Source organism: Cetorhinus maximus, chromosome 3, assembly GCF_964194155.1.
Source record: "Cetorhinus maximus chromosome 3, sCetMax3.hap1.1, whole genome shotgun sequence".
NCBI classification, from domain to species: domain Eukaryota; kingdom Metazoa; phylum Chordata; class Chondrichthyes; order Lamniformes; family Cetorhinidae; genus Cetorhinus; species Cetorhinus maximus.
In genome coordinates this window covers 117868108-117888725 of record NC_135881.1, presented here as the reverse complement: position 1 = coordinate 117888725, position 20618 = coordinate 117868108, and the positions used below count along the sequence as shown (strand labels likewise).

Below are 20618 nucleotides of genomic sequence, written 5' to 3'. Positions count from 1 at the left end.
GCACACCTTGCTTTCACCCCCTCCCCTCAGCCCAATCCTACTCCTGTGCTCTTCCCTTTTCAGATATCCAAGAACTGCAACCTGGCCAGGTAATGGTGGAAGAGCAAGAAGTGGGAGAGCAGGAAGACAATAATGAAGAAGGGACACCATCACTCAGTCTCACACTTGCAACTACCAGCTCAGATACTGACACATCGTATACTTTAGAGGATAGCTTAGAGGCAGGATCTACACATGCTGAGACACTAGGCATGAGTGGTCTGCAGCCAGGGCGGAGGAGGGGAAGGGTAGCACAGTTACCAACTTGCAGGAGGGTGAATTCGCACATGAATTCTGCCGCAGAGGACTCAGATTAGTACCTCAATGGAGCAGCCTACAGAAGAAGGCCAATGGGTGCAAAATACTCAGAACATTGACAAACTGACCAGAAAGCCTGCAGTAATTGCCAAGAAGCATGAGGAGTCCAGAACAGGGCTTTGCACAGAACTTGGAGCCCATCCTCTCCAGCGTGGAAGTGGTGGTCAGCTCCCTGAGAACTCTTACAAACCCAACTATGATATAGTATTTGATCACCAATGTCTCAGCATCCATTGCAACATCAGCAGAAGACATCCAGCATATACGTGTTGCAGTGGAAGCTCAGGCTGACATCATGAGAGCTCAGCCTCTTGCCATGCAGGCTAAGATTGCTGCCATCATAGCTGCAGATACCAGTATTCAAAGGGGTTTGTAGGATCACATAGCAGTCCAGCAATCTGCCCTCCAGCATGTTGCTGGGATTGCTAAGGTGACATCGCAGGTGAGTGGTAGTGGCTCCAAAGTGCACAAGCTTGCTGTCCTCTCTTAGGATGGCAGTAGTCAACCTCCCACTACTGCAACTCTGCCAGTGCCCTTGCTGCTGCAGCCAGCCAGCCCAGACTGCTGTCACACATGTCAAAGCTGGACCCTCCAAGTCCAGAGTTGCTCAAGTTGATCCTCCAAGGCATCTGCAGTCTCCCCTATGAACAGTCAGCTGGCTTCCACCAGCCATGCTGCAGCCACTGGAATAGCATTGAGTAAGAGCATTAGGGCAGGGGAAAACACATGGAAAACAGGCACTAAAAGAATGCAAAAATAATGATTAGTTGACTTTTGTATGCAATGTGGTTTGGTTTGATTTATAAATTTAGTTTGAAATATTTGTTTTGTGGTTTTTATTTTTGCATTGTGGTGAAGAGAATGCTGTGATAGTCAATGACAGGCGCAAGGTAAGTTGAATGGGGTTGCATTCACTGGTACCACAGTCACATGGGTTGATCATGGATAGCCCAGTCAGAAAGGGGCTGTATTGGTTGTCTCCTCCCTTCCTTTTCCTCCTCCTCAGCTGGAAGCTGTATCACTGATGGCAAGCACTGTACCCTCATGATGGCGGAGTTGGGCAGAATAAAGCAGATCACAATGATTCTTAACATGCGCTGTCCCAAGTACTGCATGGCTTTCATTATATACACGCTGTGCACATGTCTGAGGGTTGCACTCTGGAGTCATGAACCATGTGATCAAGGGACAGCCCTTGTTGTCCAGTAACCATCCTCTGGTTTGTAGGGGTGATTCAAATGCAGAAGGCATTGTAGAATGAAGACATCATGAATGCTGCCAGGAGCCTGTATGATATGGTGTGTATGGTTACACACCAGCTGGATATTTGTTTGCGGTACATCTCAGAGCTGATATGCGGCTTCCACAAAGCAATGTACATGCAGTCAACCACATCCTGCATAAAGGAGGAAGTATATAACCATCATGAAGCCACATGCATGTTTTGCCAGCTTCACTTTGGCAAGACAGAATGAAACGTATTCAACTCTCTTCAAGTAGAGAACCTCAGTGACCTCCTTATAGATCACTGGATGCTGAATTGGGAGATGTTGCAAATGTTGCCTGCTCCAGCCTGGAAAGAGCACAATGCAGAAGATTTATCTGCCAAGGTTATCTTCACAGCCACTGACAATGGAATCCTCATCCTGCTCTGAGGCTGCAGTTGTGGCTTCAGCAGCTGGCAGTTTTCAGTGAGGATATCCTTAGTGAAGCAAAAACATCTAACACACTGTTTCTTGCTGAACTTGAGGCTGGAGAATTGCTTCCTGAACTCTGAGGGTGAATATGGCTTCTTGCTGAGTTCCCCTTTCCCCATCTTCCTCCCCTCTCTTCCAGCAACTTGACCTACTCTATGTTGCCTAATTTTCCCTGTCATGCTACAGTCCAAGAGAGGTGCAACCACAGTGCCCACTTTTGAGAGCAAGTAGTTTAAACAATATCCTTTAAATCAGGGCAAGGTCCTTCAGCATGTGCCAAACTACACCTTGTAGACTTCAACAACTTTAAACGATGCTGGAAACCATCAAACACTTCTATAATTCAACAAGAGCCAGCAGAAATTAATCAGCAACTAACCTGAAAGTTAGTGCTCGTGAGGGGCCCTTCCTGCTGATAGATGCATATTCAGCTGTGCAAGCTCATGTTGGCATCCAAGCAGTGTTACACACTGGCTGATGTCACAGTCTGACTACTCTGCATATTTTCGGCATATGTTTTCTTAGCATGCGTTAACATCTCACTAAAATGGCACTGGAGACAGCTAGCACCAGAAGTGTTCATGTGCATCATGGAATCCATTTTAGAGGCAAAATGATCCACCTAGTGCAGAAAAACTTGGTGCTACAGAACAAAATTTCGCACCCAGACATTTTTATCAGCGATTGTACAGGAGATCACATTATCTCAAATTGTCACAGTGAACCTCCCATTTTGAACGAACATTCCCATCGTTCCTTCTAAAGTGATTTTAAGGCCCTGATGGGAATTAAAATCTTCCTAAAATGAGGTTGGAATCAGAAAGGTTTTTCCAAGTCTCACAAGCTTTTAGTAACAGAAGTTGACTATTTTCCCAACTCTAGGTAACCCCCCTCCACACTGATTGTTCTAGATTGGGAGTGGGAGAAGAGAAAATTCCAAAAGATGACACAGTCCTAATCAAATTGTACTAATACCTTTTTATATAAAGCACAGTGCCACATAGATTTAAAAACAAATATGTATTAGTTTAATGTAATCACAGGACTATTTAAAAACAGCATGTGGACAGCTATGAAATTAATTTTCAAATGTTGCCTCAGGTTACACAGTCATCATCCAAGACAATTGTGTTGATTTACAACATCACTTAAATATGTATAATTCTAACATTGGAGTTACAATATAAAAATGTAGACTTAAACCTGTCACTTGCATCATTTCTACGCAGTGATGCAATGAGTTGCTTAATTGTTTCTATAGGTGATGCGCCATTATAGAAAGGATATCAAAGCTATAGAGAACATTAAGCATAGATTCATCAGAAAGTTATCAGGATGAGAATTTACTTTTGTGTGGAGATATTTGGGATACTGGGGCTATTTCCACTGAAACAAAGTAGAATAAAGGGAGATTCAATTTTCATATTACATTTCTTAATATTGTGAAGGATCTTGTCAGAGTGAGCAGGGAAGTCTATTATCTCTGGTTGTGGTGTTAAATTGCCACTAAGAGGGTGAAGAGAGAACTGGGAGAAATGTCTTTATACCAGAAGCTTGATTCAGGGGATAGTTGAGCTGTATAGATACCGATGCATCATTTACAAGAAGAATAGATATAATATTTAAAGCTGAGGCAGACTCGGGCTGTGGGGAGGCAGCCTGGCAGGGAGGGGAGTGGTTTTGAATGATTTTGAAAAGAGGCAACTGAGACTCTCCTATTGACAGGCAGGTTTTCCGAACTAGGGTGGGGACATGGCAATATTTCGGTGCTCCATAGAAGGCCACTGCCACAGGTAGGAGCTTGCAATTGCTAATCAAAGCATGAGGGGCTCCAATCCTTGATCCTGGGGGGTGTCTGGCCCCTGGTAGGTGGAAGGGAGCTCTTTCAATGTAGGGGGAGATGTCAGATGTAGCGGGAGAGCCAATCCGATTACAGGGAAGAAGTGAGTTTAGAAATCTGAAGGAAGCACCCCTGCTCCTACTAGCTGACAAGCACTGCTGAAAGTGCACTTACACTTTCCATGAAAATGTCCTTGCCTCCCTTCAGCTGTCAGGTTTCCTGAGGCCTGGGCAGCCCAACTGATCAGGGTTAAAGCTGGAAAATAGGTCAAATCTAAGGCTGCCAGCCTCATTATTGTATTTAAATAACCAACTCACCTCCTGGGAAAGGGCTGGCTGCCCACCCCCTCCCCACACACAATCTCCTCCCAATTCCACCTGCGTTTTTCCCAGAAGTGGGGGGGTTGCAAGCATGTTGGGAGCAGTTCGGAAAAGGTTTACCAGACCGATACCTGGAATGGGCAGGTTGTCTTATGAGGAAAGGTTAGACAGAATAGGCTTGTATCTGCTGGAGTTTAGAAGAGTAAAGAGGCGACTTGATTGAAACCTTTAAGATCCTGAGGGGTTTTGACAGGGTGGATGTGGAGAGGATGTTTCCCCTTGTGGGAGAATCTAGAACTAGGGGTCACTGTTTAAAAATAAGGGGTCGCCCATTTAAAACAGAGATGAGGCGGAATGTTTTCTCTCAGATGGTCGTGAGTCTTTGAACTCTCTTCCTGAGAAGGTGGTGGAAGCAGAGTCTTTGAATATTTTTAAGGCAGAGGTGGATAGATTCTTAGTAAGGTGGTGATAGGTTGTCAGGGGTTGGTGGGATACAGATTTCAGTTTACTACCAGATCAGCCATGACCTTGTTAAATGGTGGAGCAGGCATGAGGGGCTGAATGGCCTACTCCTGCTCCTTGCTCATATGTTCGTATGTTGGGGTCAGATTTGGGGTTTCACAAATTTTTGCATTTCAGTCAACCCTAATCCATTTATTTTTTAGGGGCTAACATTCACCCTAATGGATCAAATATGCCTCTTGTTCCAAATTTCTAACTGTGGGTGGATGCAGACAATGTTTTCAGTTCCTAAGAATCGTTATTTTATGGGCTAAGTGCTTAGTATGCTTAATAAAATACATATCATTATTATCCTTATGAACTGGTCTTGATGGAATTACAGATTGGAGATGACATTAATTTGTTGCAGCCCTAATTGTCTTGCCTGGACTTCTTTAAGCACAGCTCTTCACAGGAAACGTGGAATAGACAAACTTATCTTTACACATATTCGTTATTGGAAATTTGCAGCTCGTTCCAGTTTTATCCATTTGCCAATTTATCTTTCCATTCATTATCAGGAAATCACCTGCAATATAACTTATAGAGTCTCCCAAGGACCTATCCTTGGCTCCCTCCTATTTCTCATCTACATGGTGTATCTCGATATCATCACCCAAAAGCAACAGTTCCACATATACGCTGCCGACACCCAGCTCAAGCTGAACACAACTTCTCACACCTCTTCCACTATCTGGTTTGTCACACTTGCTTGTCCAACATCCAGCTCTGGATAAGCAGAAATTTCTTCCCAATAAATATTGGGAAGACTGAAGCCATTTTCTTCAGTCCCTACTACAAACTCCATTCCCTAGCCACTGACTCCAGCCCTCTCGCTGGCAAATATCTGAGGCTGCATCAGACTATTTGCAACCTTGGTGTCATATTTGACCCAGAGATGATCTTCTGACCACATATCCGCTTCATCATCAAGGGCACCTACTTCCATCTCCATAACATCACCTGATTCCGCCCTCGCCTCAGCTCAATTGCTGTTATAACAGACATCCAAGTCACTGTTATCTCTAGATTTGATTAGTCCAATGCACTGCTGGCCAACCTCCTAATTTCCACCTAACTTAAATTTGCACTTATCCAAAACTCTGATGCCTGTATCCTAACTCAGACAAGTCCCGTTCACCCATAACCCCAGTGTTCGCTAATCTACTTTGACTCACAGTCCAGCAGTGCCTCAGTTTTAAAGCACTCATCCTTGTTTTCAAATCCTTCCATGACCTCATCCCTCCCCGTCTCTGTACCCTCCTCCACCCCTCAACGCTCCAAGATTTCTGTGCTTCTTATGATGTGTTGCCATGCTGAAGGTGCTATTTAAATGCAAGTTGCTGTTATTGTATGGTGCCAATTTTTAAACAGGGTACTGTGTCTGCATGGTGGAAGGTGTGGAATACGTAAAGTGGTTTGCAGATTCCAGAAGGAAATGATTCATCCCTCTTCATATCAATTACCTGAAGGCAGCCCCTGTCAAAACAAAATAATTAAATTAAGCAGATGCACATGTCATTTAAGACTGAGCTAGCCATATTGATGAATAAAGTGCAGCAGATTCCAAGTCTACCCAAGTTATTGAAACAGTTAATATTGATTACTACATTGTTCCCTGCTTACAATTAGCGGTTCATGATCTTTACAACTGTCTCATCAAGAGGGCTTGAACCCTAGCTTTTTTTCTTTCTTCTGCAGGTGTGTGAATTACTTGTCAGTTTGCTGGAAGTGGACCCTGCCACTTTCGATTTCTAATTTGACTGACGATTTTGACTAATTATGAAGGCAACATTTTATTATCCTGCCACGTCAGTTTGACTCTTGAAAATGATAGGGCAACTTTCAAATTGTTCAGGCAACCCATGGTTCTTTGGTTCCCTTTTTATAACAAAAGCCTGCATTTACATAGTTTTTTTTAACACAGTTATTAAACACAATATATGACTCCAAATTACTTAAGAAGGTGACCAAATGTTTGCTCAAGGAGGTAGGTTTTAAGGAGTGCCTTAAAGGAAGAAAGTGAGGTAGAGAGGCAGAGAAGATTCGAAAGGGAATTCCAGAGCCTAGAGCCTAGGCAGCTGAAGGCATGGCTGTCAAGGGTGGAACAATTAAAATCAACGATGTGCAAGAGTCCCAAAATGGAGGAGCACAGAGATCTGGAGGGGGTAACAGAAATAGGGAGCAAGGAAGCCATGAAAGGTTTTGAAAACAAAGATAAGAATTTTAAAAGTGAGGTGTTGCTTCAATTGGGAGGCAATGTAGGTCAGTGATGGGTGAAAAGGACTAGGTATGAGCTGAGTTCAGCAGAGTTCTGCCTCAGCTCAAGTTTGTGGAGGGTAATATAAATAAATACATACATAAATACTATGGCTGCAAGAGCAGATATGGGGCTGTGAATTCCGTGACAAATAACTCACCTCCAGATTCCCCAAAGCCTGTCCAGTATCTATAAGGCACGAGTTAGGAATATAATGGAACACCTGCCTAGATGAGTGCAGCTCCAAAAACACTCAAAGCTCAACACCATCCAGGGCAGTCTACTCGATTGGTACCCTGTTCACCACTTTACATACCCATTCCCTCCACCACCGATGCACCATTGTAACAGTGTGTATCATAAACAAGTTGCACTGCAGCAACTCGCCTACTCGCCTTTGACAGCATCTTCCAAACCTGTGGCCCCTACCACCTAGAAGAACAAAGGCAGCAGGCACATGGGAACACTACCACCTACAAGCTCCCATCCCCAAATTACATACCATCCTGATTCGGAAATATACTGTCATTCCTTCACTGAGGCTGGTCAAAATCCTGGAATTCCCTCCCTACAGTGCAGTGGATGGACCTGCACCACATGGCACTACAACAGTTCAAGGAGGCAGTTCATCAGCTTCTCAAGAGCAATTAGGAATGGCAATAAATGCTGGCCTTGCCCACATCCCATGAATGAATTAAAAAGAATGGTGGGAATGGGAGCCCCATGTAGAATGGTTAAGTCTTGAGGTAACAAGGACATGGATGAGGGTGTTAACAGCAGATGAGCTGAGGCAGGGACAGAGCAGGACAACATTAAGGAGGATAATCCTGGAATAGTGAGCAGTTTTGTCAGAGGAGAGCAGGATCTGATAGTGCTTTACATGGTCCAGCCAGATCTGATGATAAATGGTTAAACCAATTGTCTGCCAGATATATTTCAGTCTGTATCCCTTGGACTTAAGGGAGCGCAGAATAAGGGTATATCGGGGGAACGCCCGAAGTGAGAGAGATTAATGGTTATCTGGGGAACAGAAAGCTGGAGGCAAGGGTGGGGTTGAGCTGCAGAAATTTCCAGGAATTTCCCAGAGATTTCCTGGTGAGGGCTGGTTGGATATGGATTGGAGCTTGACCTGTATTGGCAGCAGCAGCAGGAAAATTGCACTAATGTTAATAAGGGAAGAAGATGAATTGTCATGCACGGTTCATTCTTTTGTACTAGACAGTGAGTTGTCTAACCACCATTCCATATGGGGACTGCTGCAGACCACACCAGAAAAACACAGAGTTTTCTTGCAACCAGTAATGCTCCTCCTGAACCAAGAAAAATACTGTGACTCATTCCAGATGCAGTGTTTCCCCTCCCCCCCCACCCAATGTGCATCCCTCTCCCTTTTTCTAATTCCATCTGACTTGGATCATCCATGGAGCTATTTGATTTCCTGTTGTGGCAAACTGTTCACTGGTGCTCATGGACCATTAGACAGCTTGCACAAGTTTTATTAACAAGCCCTGAGGCTGAAAATAATTGGGGCTTCCCAATGTTGGCTTCAGGCAGGTGGCCCAGTTTCTCCAGTGACCACACTCAATTTGGATGGGAATTGAAAATGCTATCCCCCCATTGTCTCCTGTTTAGGGGGGAATTAGGCTACCGAAACCGCTGTCAGCAACCCTGGGAGGTGAAAACAAAGCTAGTGGGGTTCCATCTCTTGATTACTATCCAGTAACCTCTGCTGGAAAGTGCATGTTGGGACAAGTGAGAATGTGTATGGGCAAGGGTGTGAAAGTGAAGATGGAATACAAGTAAATGGGGAAACTGTGGAGATGAACCAATCCCACAACAAAAAGTGAAAACAAAGGAAGAAAATGAAGACGTGTCAAAAAAAAAACTGGTTAGTCTTAAGCCCCAATATTTTCTTGGAGCTCTGGCAGTGGGAGTATTTGGAAATCAGGATGATGTATTAGAGATCATAAGGGGTGGGTGAAGGGGAGGGTCAGAGCTCATAGGGTGTACAGAGGTAAGCTTGTTGGGCCTGGAGGAAACACTACGGCTCCTCTTGGCCCACAGGCAGTACTGTAAATTCCCTTACTTTAAAGCTAAGGCCCTTCTCGCTTCCGTTTATGGGCCAGGATTCCCAAGTTTGAAAAATCCCAGCCAAAATTAGTTAAAAATAAAACCTGTTAAAATGAAGGTACAAACCTCCTTAAAATATTTCAACCTGCTTACCTCCTAAGAAGGGATTGTTTGCCCGACCTCCAACCCCTCCAAGCCACACACCATCCTGACTTGAAACTATATTATGTTCCTTCACTGTCGCTGATTCAGCTTTCTGGAACTCCCTTCCTCACAGCACTTTGGGTGTATCCACACCAGATAGACTTCAGCAGTTCAAGAAGGTGGCTTACAACCACATTCTTAAGGGCAATTAGAGATGAGCAAGAATTGCTGACCTTACCAGCAAAATCCACATCCCAGGAAAAATAATAAAAAGAAGCACCTCCATTAAAAGCAGAAATGGATGGGTTGGGATCGGGTTTGAAATTTAAAATATTTTTATTTTTCACCCAACCCAAATCCTTCATTTTGGGAGTGGAGGGTGGGGGGGGTGGGGGGTGGGGTGGGCGGGTTTAAAATGATCCCCATCAGTTCCTGGATAGTAAATGCTTGTTTATGGTTACTGACTCACATTCAATATGGTGCGTTATGATGTTAATTTTTTCCAGTACAGAAGTTGTCAGATTAAGTAATGGCAACAAAAGAAACTGATTACATGACACAAATAATTCCATTTTTAAAATGTGATGCTTCATTACCCATCAGATTGGAAGGTACTCTAAATGTTTTTCTTTTCCAATAATTATCGTTTACCCTAAAGCAGTATAATAAACTTATAAAGCGCTACCACTAAAATGGAAAAATCTCTGCGGTTACACACAATCATTGTGATCACTTTTTTTACATTCAAACACTGCCGAAACTTGGTTTACTCATAGAATGGAAAGATTATGGTTAAATTTCCAACTTTCTGCTCCCAATAGGGAGTCTCATCCATCAAGAATATGTTACTGAAATCGGGGCATGTGCAGCATATGATGTTCTGAGCACTTAAATGGCCAGAAAATAATTTGTCTCAATCACTTTTATTTCCAAAATGCATTCACAGCAAGTGAGGACCTTCACCTGGATCATTAAGATGCAAAATTATCCTATCATTCATCATAAAAAGCTTATTATAGCACCACCTCAGCTTGGCTTAGTTGCATGTTCACCTCTGGAGGACTTGAGCACAAGAAATAGAGTGGACACTCCAGTGTATTAAGGCATGGTGACCTAGTTGTCAAAGGCACTATCTTTTACATGAGGCATTCAATCGAGGCTTGGTCTGCTAGTGCTTCAGTCTGTTCCTCAGTTGGTCGTTAAAGATTTTATAGCAACTTTTGAAGAACAGAGAAATTTCCCAGTATCCTGACCATCATTCTTCCCTCAAATAACATCATTTAAAACAAAACAGATTAATTGACCAATAACCTCATTGTTAATGATGAGACATTGCTATATATAAAATAGCTGCCACATTTTCATAGCAATTTATTGTATGTGCAATACATTCAGATGTCTTGAGAGATTTGGTTCGGGTCTATATAAATTTAAATTCTTTCGAAAAAGTACTGGATCTCCACCTCATCTTTTCCATTTATTTTTTAAATGCTTATGAGAGAATCACTACAGCACTTTTTGGGAGTAATTTTGAGTTTGGGTGATAGTGTAAACAGGCAATATTGATTCAGCTGCTTGTTACACATCTGTCTTGATTTTCATTGCCATTATCAAAGTCAAAATTACCCCATTAGCTGTTATCACAAGATAATCAACTCCCAAAGGAGGATGAGGTTACAGCTTATCTTATAAAACTGTCCCTAACTTCATTAGATCACTTTAAAAAAATCAAGGCGATCAGTCAAAATCCTTCAGTACATTTAAAGGTTGCTCCTGTATGTAGAAAAAAGATAACTTAGAAGGAAATGTTATTTCTTTAGCTGCAGCGTTATTACAATGGTTGCAGGGGTCTTGCTTTTTATATGTTGGCCAAGGTTTTACGCCGGGGTGGGATCTCTGCCGCCTCCACCCTTGTCGTGGGCAGGCCCACCCCCATTCTGCTGGCTTGTCCCACAGCCAATTTAACAGCCAGTAAGCCATTAATTAGCTTGAGACAGGCATTCTGACCCCATCTAGGGAGGAAGTCCCACCTTGGTCTGAGAGCTGCTGGCCAAACAAATGGCCAGCAGCTCTCTGGTCCCATTAACGCCCCCAGGAGCAGTGGCCACTGCTGGGACTGTACTCAGTCCCCAATGGCGATTGCCACTGGAACCAAATGCAAAGGCAAGTGTGTATGGGGAGGTTGGGGTGGTACCTCTGGGGGCAGGCTTGCAGACCCCAGAATGGGGACAAGAGATGAGGAGAAGCCAGGTTGGACAGGCCATGGTGGGGGTGGGGAGGTTGAGAAATGCAGGGGTATGCAGGAGAAGACTTTGCTGGGGGTTGGGTTGGTGGGGGGGGGTGGGGGTGGAGACTGCGATAGGCCTGGTGGTCTGTAAATGAGGTACCCCCGCCCTTGCCTGTCACCAGCCCAAGCAGTGTAAGTTTTCAGGCTTCACATTCGACACTGGTCTCTGCCCTCTGTGGGAAAGATTGCAGTAAGGGAGGGAAGAAGCCCTTAAATGGCCATTAATTGGGCCCATGACGTTGCACCCAATTTTACACCTACCTGCCAAACTAGCCCTGGGGGGTGCATAAAATTCAGTCCCTTGTGGCACATGTGCAATTCAAGTTCGTTAACCAATAGGATCCATGACGCCAAAGCCTGGTCTATGACCTGCAGGAGAGATTTCCTCTGTGGGCTACCTGGAGCAAAACTGTAAATGCATTCTCCTGTCCTGTCTTTAGATAATGATCAGAAGATGGAGAATTGGCTGATCCAAAGCTGCCAGACTAAAATCAGCTAATTGCATAAAGTAGAGGTTTAACCTGAAACACTCTTAGTCTAAATGGCTGAGAACCACACCATGTAGAGTAATTGGGGGATCTGTGAAATCAATTTTATTTATTTGTTTATCACATAGTGTACTTTTGATAAAAATGACTTAAAAGGACTACAGAACTTGGGATGAATATTATTAGAGTAAATGTGAACTCGTGCTGGAGATGAATGTTAAACTGAACTGTCCCATAATCCCTCAACGTTATAAGAGGAGTAACTCATATTTGCTGCTGTGCTCAATGCTGGTTAAAGGCAGACTGAGGACAGTCATTTTTAATAAAACTACCTCTCATGTGACACCATGAATGGTGACGTTGCCTTTAGAAAACTAATTGATCCCGGAAGCCACTTAGGAGAATTGTATACAAAATATCCCTTCATCAGTTCTAGAACATAAAACATTTTTAAAATACAATGCGACTGGGAAGCACCACTAAGAGAACAGGAAAGTCCTTTAGAACTGATAGAATTATTTGACAATCCAGTAGATTATAGTTTTCCTTGAAGTGCTAAGAGTAAAAAGCAAAACACTATAGCCACATGAAATCAGGAACAAAAACAGAAACCATCAGAAACACTTAGCAGGTCAGCAAGCAACAGTGGAGGGAATAGGCCAGATGATTTTGGTATGGATCCTTCTTCAGGCAAATGGTGTATGCCTGCAAAGTTTTGTCCTGACAGATGCTGTCAAGCCTACTGAAAGTTTCCACCATTTCCTATTCCTGGCATGAATAAGTTGTTTACCAGAAAACAAACTCAGGTAAATGTTGACAGTAAAGGGCCAGCTTAAATATTAAAAAGATCACAAAAGGCTTTACTTCACGTATTCAGTTAAATATTTGGCTGCTTTTTTCTCAATACAAGCCGAATCATCCTGTGCGTGTACTATTATCCTGATGTAAAATTAACTGGGTCATTCTTATTAAGTCATTGCAGGTTCAAAAGGCTTTCACAGCTAAAGGAGTAAACATGGATCTTGACTCACCAGTTTTCCGCAGGGGAAAATCATCCTTTGTGTCATTAACTCCCGGTAATGATTGCTTATATGATGGAGAAGTTCCACTCTGTGGTGGTGAACTCTGGTCCAGTGAAGCATGGTGGGCCCCCCTGGCACAGGAACAAAGAATAGTGAATTAACCATTATATGGACTATACAATAAAATGGCAACACTTTGCAGATGGCCTGCATTTCAACTAATTTAAGTGAGCTTTTCTATGTCAATCGTCATATTTGTGTTCAACTGGCTGAATTATCCTGAATCAGATCTGTCCAAGATTTCTTTTTCCATTACTATTTTCTGTTATCCATAAGCTTTTGCTGTTTCCCTCCTACTTTTTGACATTCCAACTCTGTTTAACAGATGGTGGCTGAATTGAAAATTAATTGTAACTCTTTTCCAATTTTGAAAACATCAACTTTCTACACAATCGACAAACAATTTTTTTTTGGCATTCCTATCACTTTGTCAAAATTCTGCTGTCCAAAGCCCCTGACTGGTTCATGGTTGGTTGGTTCAGCATCAGAAAAGGAGGTGCAGACATTACAGTAGAGAACAGAAACATTCAGCATGGGCGTGTGCTAATGCTAGCTCAAATGAAATAATCTACTCAAATTCCATTTCATTATTATTTCCCCATATTTTGTGTCCACAGCCACTTGTGATAAATTATTCCATATTCTGATAGTCTCAATGTGAAAAGAAATATTCTAACTTCAACATTCATTTTTCCGGAACTTCAATATTGCTGAAAAGAGATGTAGCTTTTCATCTTGCACCATTCAGGATAAATACAAGAATGCCAAATTTCAAACAATCACAACAATTGATTGGAGAAAAAGGTGTGCTGATTGGTTAGCAAGTTGGCTCTGATTAGCTGAGGCATTGCCATAGAGAAAGCAATGGGGAACTATCTACTCCCATGCTTCCAGGTAATTCAAAGAAGATGCAAGGCTTGAACATATTATTTTTGTTTGCAAACAATGGATCCCTGTATGTGAATGTATGTCACTTATAGCATGAGCTATATTCTAAATGAGCCAAATTTTGAGCTCGGCTGATTACCTTAAATTGACTGTTGGAGTAGCTATTATCACACCTAGGATTGTTCAACAAGCGCTGTCCAATTGCAGAATCACATCTAATGGTAGAATCTTTTGAATTACCTAGAAGCATGGGGAGCCTACATAGTTCCCCATTACTTCTTCAATGGCAACACCTCAGCCAATCAGAGTTAACTTGACAGCCAATCAGCACCACCCTTTCTCCTATCTTTTCTTCCAGTCAGTTGGGAAACACTCTCAAGGAGGCCGCAGTTACAAGTATGTCACCGCTGCTGTGCGTGGGAGAGTGAGGAGGCTTGTGACCCAGGCTGGGGCAGTCCTACTTCCAATGCTGTGGTTTCTGCAAACCTAGGGAATTCCCGAACCAGGACGGGGCTGTGATTGCTCCCTAACCCTGGAGAGGATCTGATCACTGAGCCAAAGGGGTAGGAGTTTGTACGGGGAGTGAAGATTCATGTCTAATGGCTGGGAGCCTGGAGGGAAGTACTGAAGTTCTCCCCAAGGTGTCCTTTGACTGTTAGGTTTTCCAAGGCCCTTTGTTCCACCTCCATTAAATCCAGAAGTGGATGGATCAAGTTTCAGATTTTCAAAGTTTTAATATCTCACCAACCTCAACACACCCGTTTTGTGGTTAAAATTTATCTTGCTATCTTTCAAATGAGACGTTAAAACCAACGTCACTAAAAAACAGATTATCAGATCAAGCAATCAAACAGAATGTCCTGTGCACAAACTGGCTGTAGCAACATTAACTGAACTTCAAAGGTAAACCATTGGCTGTATCAAAGTAATACACAAGTCAATATGACACTTAGCCTGTCATATTCTTTATAATTACCTGCAAGGGATATGTATTTTTTATTATGGCAACAATAACTCTCGTGGAACTAGGGCTACAATTCAGATATTGGAAGAGGGAGTAAGCACCAGCCTGGTACAATTGTTAGCACTCTTATTTTTTAATCATTAACTTATTAACTTCAAATCACACCCAAAGTTATCTTACTGCAATACTGAAGGATGTTGCTTTGCTAAAGATACTGTTTGCCTGTTTGAACAGATATTAAAGATCCCGTGGCACTATTCAAAGAACGGGAGTTGCCCCAGTCAACACCCCTCAGCTACTATCTGAAGCAGATTCACTCAACATTTATTTCATATTAGTTTGTGGGAATTTGCCATGTTCAGAATAACTACCACATTCAACTACATATCACTGGCAAGTAATTCACTGCGCGTGAAACATTCTGGGACATCTTGAGAAATGTAATAAAGCACAGTGTAAATACAAGTTCTTTCTTGCTTTGTTTGGGGATGATGAAAACTCCACTTTATAGTGGGGTTTTATCTTTCATTTCATTAAAATAACCACTTGAACCTTTCACCAACTTGTCCAGTGAGACCAAAGTCTTGTTTTCACCTATATTAGTCCTCCTTAGAGCATGGAAAATTATAATTATGAAACAACTGAAGCGGAAGCCAACACCTTTCCTAGGGTTTACAAATGTAACCTCATTTCTGAACGTTGTAACTTAATCAAAGTAGCAGTTTTTCTTCAAAAATATAAATGCTATTAATAGGACGATGACACTTACTTATACCAGTGTTTGGGATGTTGGGGGAAGGAATGGTTCTGTCCACTTGATGGAGACTCTTTTGCTGATTTGCTCAACAGGAACTCCTGAAGTTTCTGTTTGACCTCACTACTGGCCACAGCACCTGAAAATATATATTATTTAGTAATTGCCACATTTTGAGGTCTTTTAGCCACTTTTTAACAGAAAGGTTTCAGGAAAGAAATTATTCTAAAATATGTTTAAAGCATGGTATTTTCACGGAGGTTTAATAAAAGGCTTGAAGACAATAGCTAGTTAAGATACTAATAGGTTACACCATAGACATTAAATAATAAACAATTAGTTAACCTGTCTCAGCATTAGATGGCATCTCAAACTTACTGGGCTGAATTTTATGGCGGGGGGGGGGTGGCAGACATATTGCTCGCCCCCATGTTACCATCATAAAAAAAGGCTGCATACACTAAAATAACACGCAGCAGGTAGCCTTAGCTACCTGAGAGTGGAACTTACACCCTTCAGTGGGAGGAAGTCCAACCCTCGAGTGCTGCTGGCCAATCTGATTAACCAACAGATTAACCAGTTCTAGTAGTCCCAGCAGCGCCAGAACTGAGTAGTGAGCACTGCTAGGACTGCAAACAGGCCAAGGGAAAACAGAGCAATGGATCCCAGAGCACCCAGACTAAGGTTAGTCTAAAGCTTTTAGGGCGGAAAGGGATCAGGAGCCTAAAGAGAGGGGCAAGGAGTTGGGGGGCAGGTTTTAGGGGCCAGGCGGGGAGACACATTGCGGGGAAGAGTTTCATGTCGGGATTTGTTTCCACTGCACACAGAACACTCTGGAATGACGTGCCCTTCCCTTCCTTCCCACCTTTTCAACCAAGTTATTTAAAAGACGGCCTTTTGAATCTCGCCCACCTTCCCATGCCAACAGTCTTCAGGCATGGGCAGTGTAATATTTGGGTCATTTGGCTTGTTAAGAAACTCAATTGCTCATTAACCAATTTTTCTTGAAATGGCAGGCAGGCTTCTGACTTTGGCGCCCGCCCACCAACCGTATTATGGGGTCCAGGTCCTTGGTAGTTGGGAAGGCGACGAGCTAGTTGAAAACATGCCCAGTAAGTGGGGGGTGGGGGTAAAATCCAGCCTGTTCTCAAGAGTCTTTGATCTGTTTCTGGCTGTGAATACACTGGATAAGAATACAAAGGGTGGAATTGCCCGTGCCCGCTGGCGTCGGGCGTGTTCAGTGGCTACATTATGGTGAGAAAGCCAAAAATTGGTTTAACAATGTCGTGTAAACAGTTTATGATTGTCCCCTCCGCCCGCCAATGGCATTTCCCGCCATCAGATATCTCATTGGAATACATCTGCATATCATTATAAGCCCAGCACGCCAGAATCATCCCCCTGCTGGATCATCCACCCACAACAGCGTATAAAATTCATGCGCTTGGTGGGCTGCACTTTGAGGGGAACTCGGAGGTGTAATGTTGCGGAGCGCTTGCCCAGGCTGCCAGGAGGCAAGTTGGGGGCATTGGGCAGGAGGGGTGCAGGGGCAAAGGCTGACCTGTGATTGAGACGCGTTGTGGGTAGGGGGCTGCAAGGGCCGCCCTGCGGTTGAGGCGAGTTGGGGAAGGGTAAGGGCTACCCTGCGGCTGAGGCGTGATGGGGTGGGGGGGGGGGTGGGGGGGGGGGGTGTGAGGGGGCGAGTGGGGGAGGGGGGCAAGGGCTGCCCTGTGGTTGAAGGTAGTGCACAAGCACATGCAGTGTTGGGGGCATGCGTGAGGGAAGCGGCCACACATTAGGGAAACCTTGTATAAAGTGACCATTCCTCTGTAGCTGGGACAGTTCAGGCACAGCCACATTGATATGATTAGAATCGGGCCTCTAGCTTATCTGCCCGCTCAAGAAACGCAGTGACATCAAAATGCCACCAAGTGCTCCAGAACATTTTACGCCTTGGGTACAGGCCGCAAAGTAATGAGCATTTTAGTGGACTGTAAAACAGTTGGACGACTGGGCACGTTGTACAATCTCCTTGCTAAAGCTGGCCATGGAGCAGTCACTGGTGGAGGTGCTCATAGCCCCTTGCAATGTCATCATCCCAGTTTGGACCAGTCTCCCCCATGGTTCAAGCTAACAGTGCAGCTTTGCAGAACGGGTTAGGAGAATGCCTGCACCTGAACTGAGAGCACAGCATGCAGTCCAATGGGCAAAGCTGCCGCCAATCGGTCGGATGGAGTGGGGCAGAGGTGGGTAGGGTTTTGGGCAGCTATGCAGCGCACTAAACTCTGGCCATCCAAATGGTGGCCAGTACTTTCCGGGATGCATTAAGGGGTCTTCAGACTTAACCAAGACAGGTTCTTAGTAAACCCATGCCAACCAATGCATTTCTTTCTTTCATCCTGCAGGAGGAGTACATCAGGATCATGGAGCCTGCCTTGTGGCTTACAGAGAGCAGAGACGACTGAGAAGAGTGCGACTGAGGTGCCTGGCTGCACAGAGGGAGGAGCGGCACTCTCTGGATGAAGAGGTGACTGGGGCTCCCGCACACGCTGCCAAAGGGGCACAGTGAGCCGTCGCTGGTGAGTGCCTAGCTAGAATCAGGGTCTATCAACACTGCCTTTCATTCCTGCAGATGACTGAGAACCAATGCTGCCAAAAACTGTGGATGTTTAGGGAACTGGTTGCCATGAGGCCACGGATGCCATCGTCGCGAGGGCACACAACTTTGTGCATTTCAGCCGGGACCAGGACAGCCAGGGCGCAAGAGCAATTAGATTTGCCTAGATATCGGGTTTCCCACAAGTGCAGGGTGCCATCGACTGCACTCATTTGGCACTCAGATCTCCGTCGCAACACACGGTGGACTACATCAACCGCAAGGTGTTCCATTTGCTGAACGTGCAGCTGGTGTGCGACCATCAGAAACGCATCCTGCAGGTGTGCGCACGGTTTCCAGGGATTATGCATGACATCTACATCCTGAGTCGCTCACAGATCCCTGAAGTCTTCCAGGGTCCACAGAAGCTGCAGGGCTGGCTCCTTGGGGACAAGATGCAGAAGACGTGGCTGATGACACCCGTGCAGCAGCCTCAGACTACAGAAGAGCGACGCTAAAATGAGGCTCATGAAGCAGCTCACAACTTGGTGGAGCAGACCATTGGGATGCTGAAAGTGAGTTTCCGGGGCCTGGACTGGTCTGGTGGTGCCTGCAATATAGTCCACAGAGGGTGTCATGCATTGTTATCACCTGCTGCGCCCTTTACAACCTGGTGCTGCAACGCAGAGAGGAGCTGGGTGAGGAGGCAATGGAGGAGCTGGAGGTGTCCTGCAATGCAGATGCCAATGGGGATGAGGGTGAGGATGTCCTCGAAGGTGACGATGGCAGGGATGAGGCCCTCGCACTAGCTAGGTGAGGCAGGTGCACTTGGGCAGCCCTCATAGCTGCTAGATTTGTGGAGGATGATGACGACATGCAGTGAGGAGACACCATATATCCTCACATTGCAACAATGAACATTTGAGTCCAGTCTGGCTTATGGCAATGCCCATACCTTCTGTGATAATGCTCGAGTCATGGAGATCAGTGGAGGCCCTGATTATCACTAGGTTCCAGGAGGATGATGATGACATGCAGTGAGGACACTCCATAGATCTTCACATAGCCTCTGAGAACATCTGACTGCTGCCTGGCTGAGGGCCGCTCGCTTGCGCTCCATGATCAGGGTCATATCAAAGAGACACAGCCATGAAACTTTAAAAGCATCTGATCCTTTGTCAGCCTTCAGCACCTGAGCCCTTCAGGAGCACAGCGTCACTGGGTCACAGATGCTGAAGAGATGGGAGCCAGCCCCATCTTAAAGGTGCTGAGAGCACACAGAATATTAGAGAAATCTATGGCACCTGCCCACAACATTCTGGCAGCAATGACAAGCACCGTTGAAGTGCAGGAATCAGTAATGTGTCCAGGGAGTGTGAGGCCGGACCATCACTGGTCTGAAGGCTACGCAAAGCACAGGGAAAAGGCCTCGGACTGAGACACCTGCCTGTATCTTGTGCAGAAAGGTTTCGCAACTGTGACACGAACACTGCTCATCAGAACAAGGAGCCATAGGCAGGGAGACATTCTTGGGAGTTTATTGACAATAGTGAACAGTATGTACAACTGAAACAAAAACAAAAATAGTTGGAAAAACTCAGCAGGTCTGACAGCATCTGCGGAGATGAATACAGTTAATGTTTCGAGTCCATATGACTCTTCATCAGAACTGAGGAGAAGGTAGTTGGTGGTGCTGCTGCTGGTGTTGCTCTTGGTGTTTTGTTGCTGCTCCTCTTGTTCCAGAGGTGCAAGGTGCTGCTCCATAAGTGTGTCCTTTGCCACAGTGAAGGCTGGCAGCTGGAAACTGAAGGTGAGTGAGGTGCAAGACACGTCACCTACCTTCTAAAAAGTTGGCAAGCACTGAAAGCACTCTCTGAGAAGAAGGGTTCTGAGCAGCATGCTTCTCACCTGGCCATGGCTGGAGCTCCTCAGTTTTACTGATCAAAGCCTTCCCAGCCTGCCAGTTTTACTGAAGAAGCACTCCCCACTGTGCATTCACCTTGGTGACCCTGACGACTCGGAATACGTGCATGCTGTCTGTTAAAGCCAGAAGGCTTGATTACAACATCAGTTAAATACCTATTTGCATATTACAACACTGCCCTCCCACCCCAAAATGTAATCCCTGAGTGGAGGGGATGATGTCAGAATCCCACCCTGATTTCACTTTTCAGGGTTTTAACTGCCATTACTCCCACAAACCTGGCTCATCTTGGCAATTAAGATTCTGCCCATTGTCTTCAGCTTTCTGACATTTGTTTGGCCACCTATTTCCAGCCTGAGCCATCAGCTGACTAACTGAGTGGGACAGCATGAAGCATCTGGTATCTGTATCCATGTAATGGTTTACCTGTGTTCACAAGGCCACAA

General features: G+C 44.6%; 1 protein-coding gene across 2 annotated transcripts in view; it reads right to left on the bottom strand.

The window, feature by feature from the left end:
• Positions 1 to 20618, bottom strand: part of LOC144678862 (histone deacetylase 9-like) — a 635070-nt gene that overhangs the window by 480169 nt on the left and 134283 nt on the right. For both annotated transcript variants that reach the window (XM_078538855.1, XM_078538856.1), the window contains exons 4-5: positions 15668 to 15791; positions 12996 to 13117 (exon numbers count right to left, since the gene is read on the bottom strand). In XM_078538855.1, coding sequence (XP_078394981.1) covers positions 12996 to 13117; positions 15668 to 15791 — 246 coding nt within the window. The remainder of the gene's footprint in view (positions 1 to 12995; positions 13118 to 15667; positions 15792 to 20618) is intronic.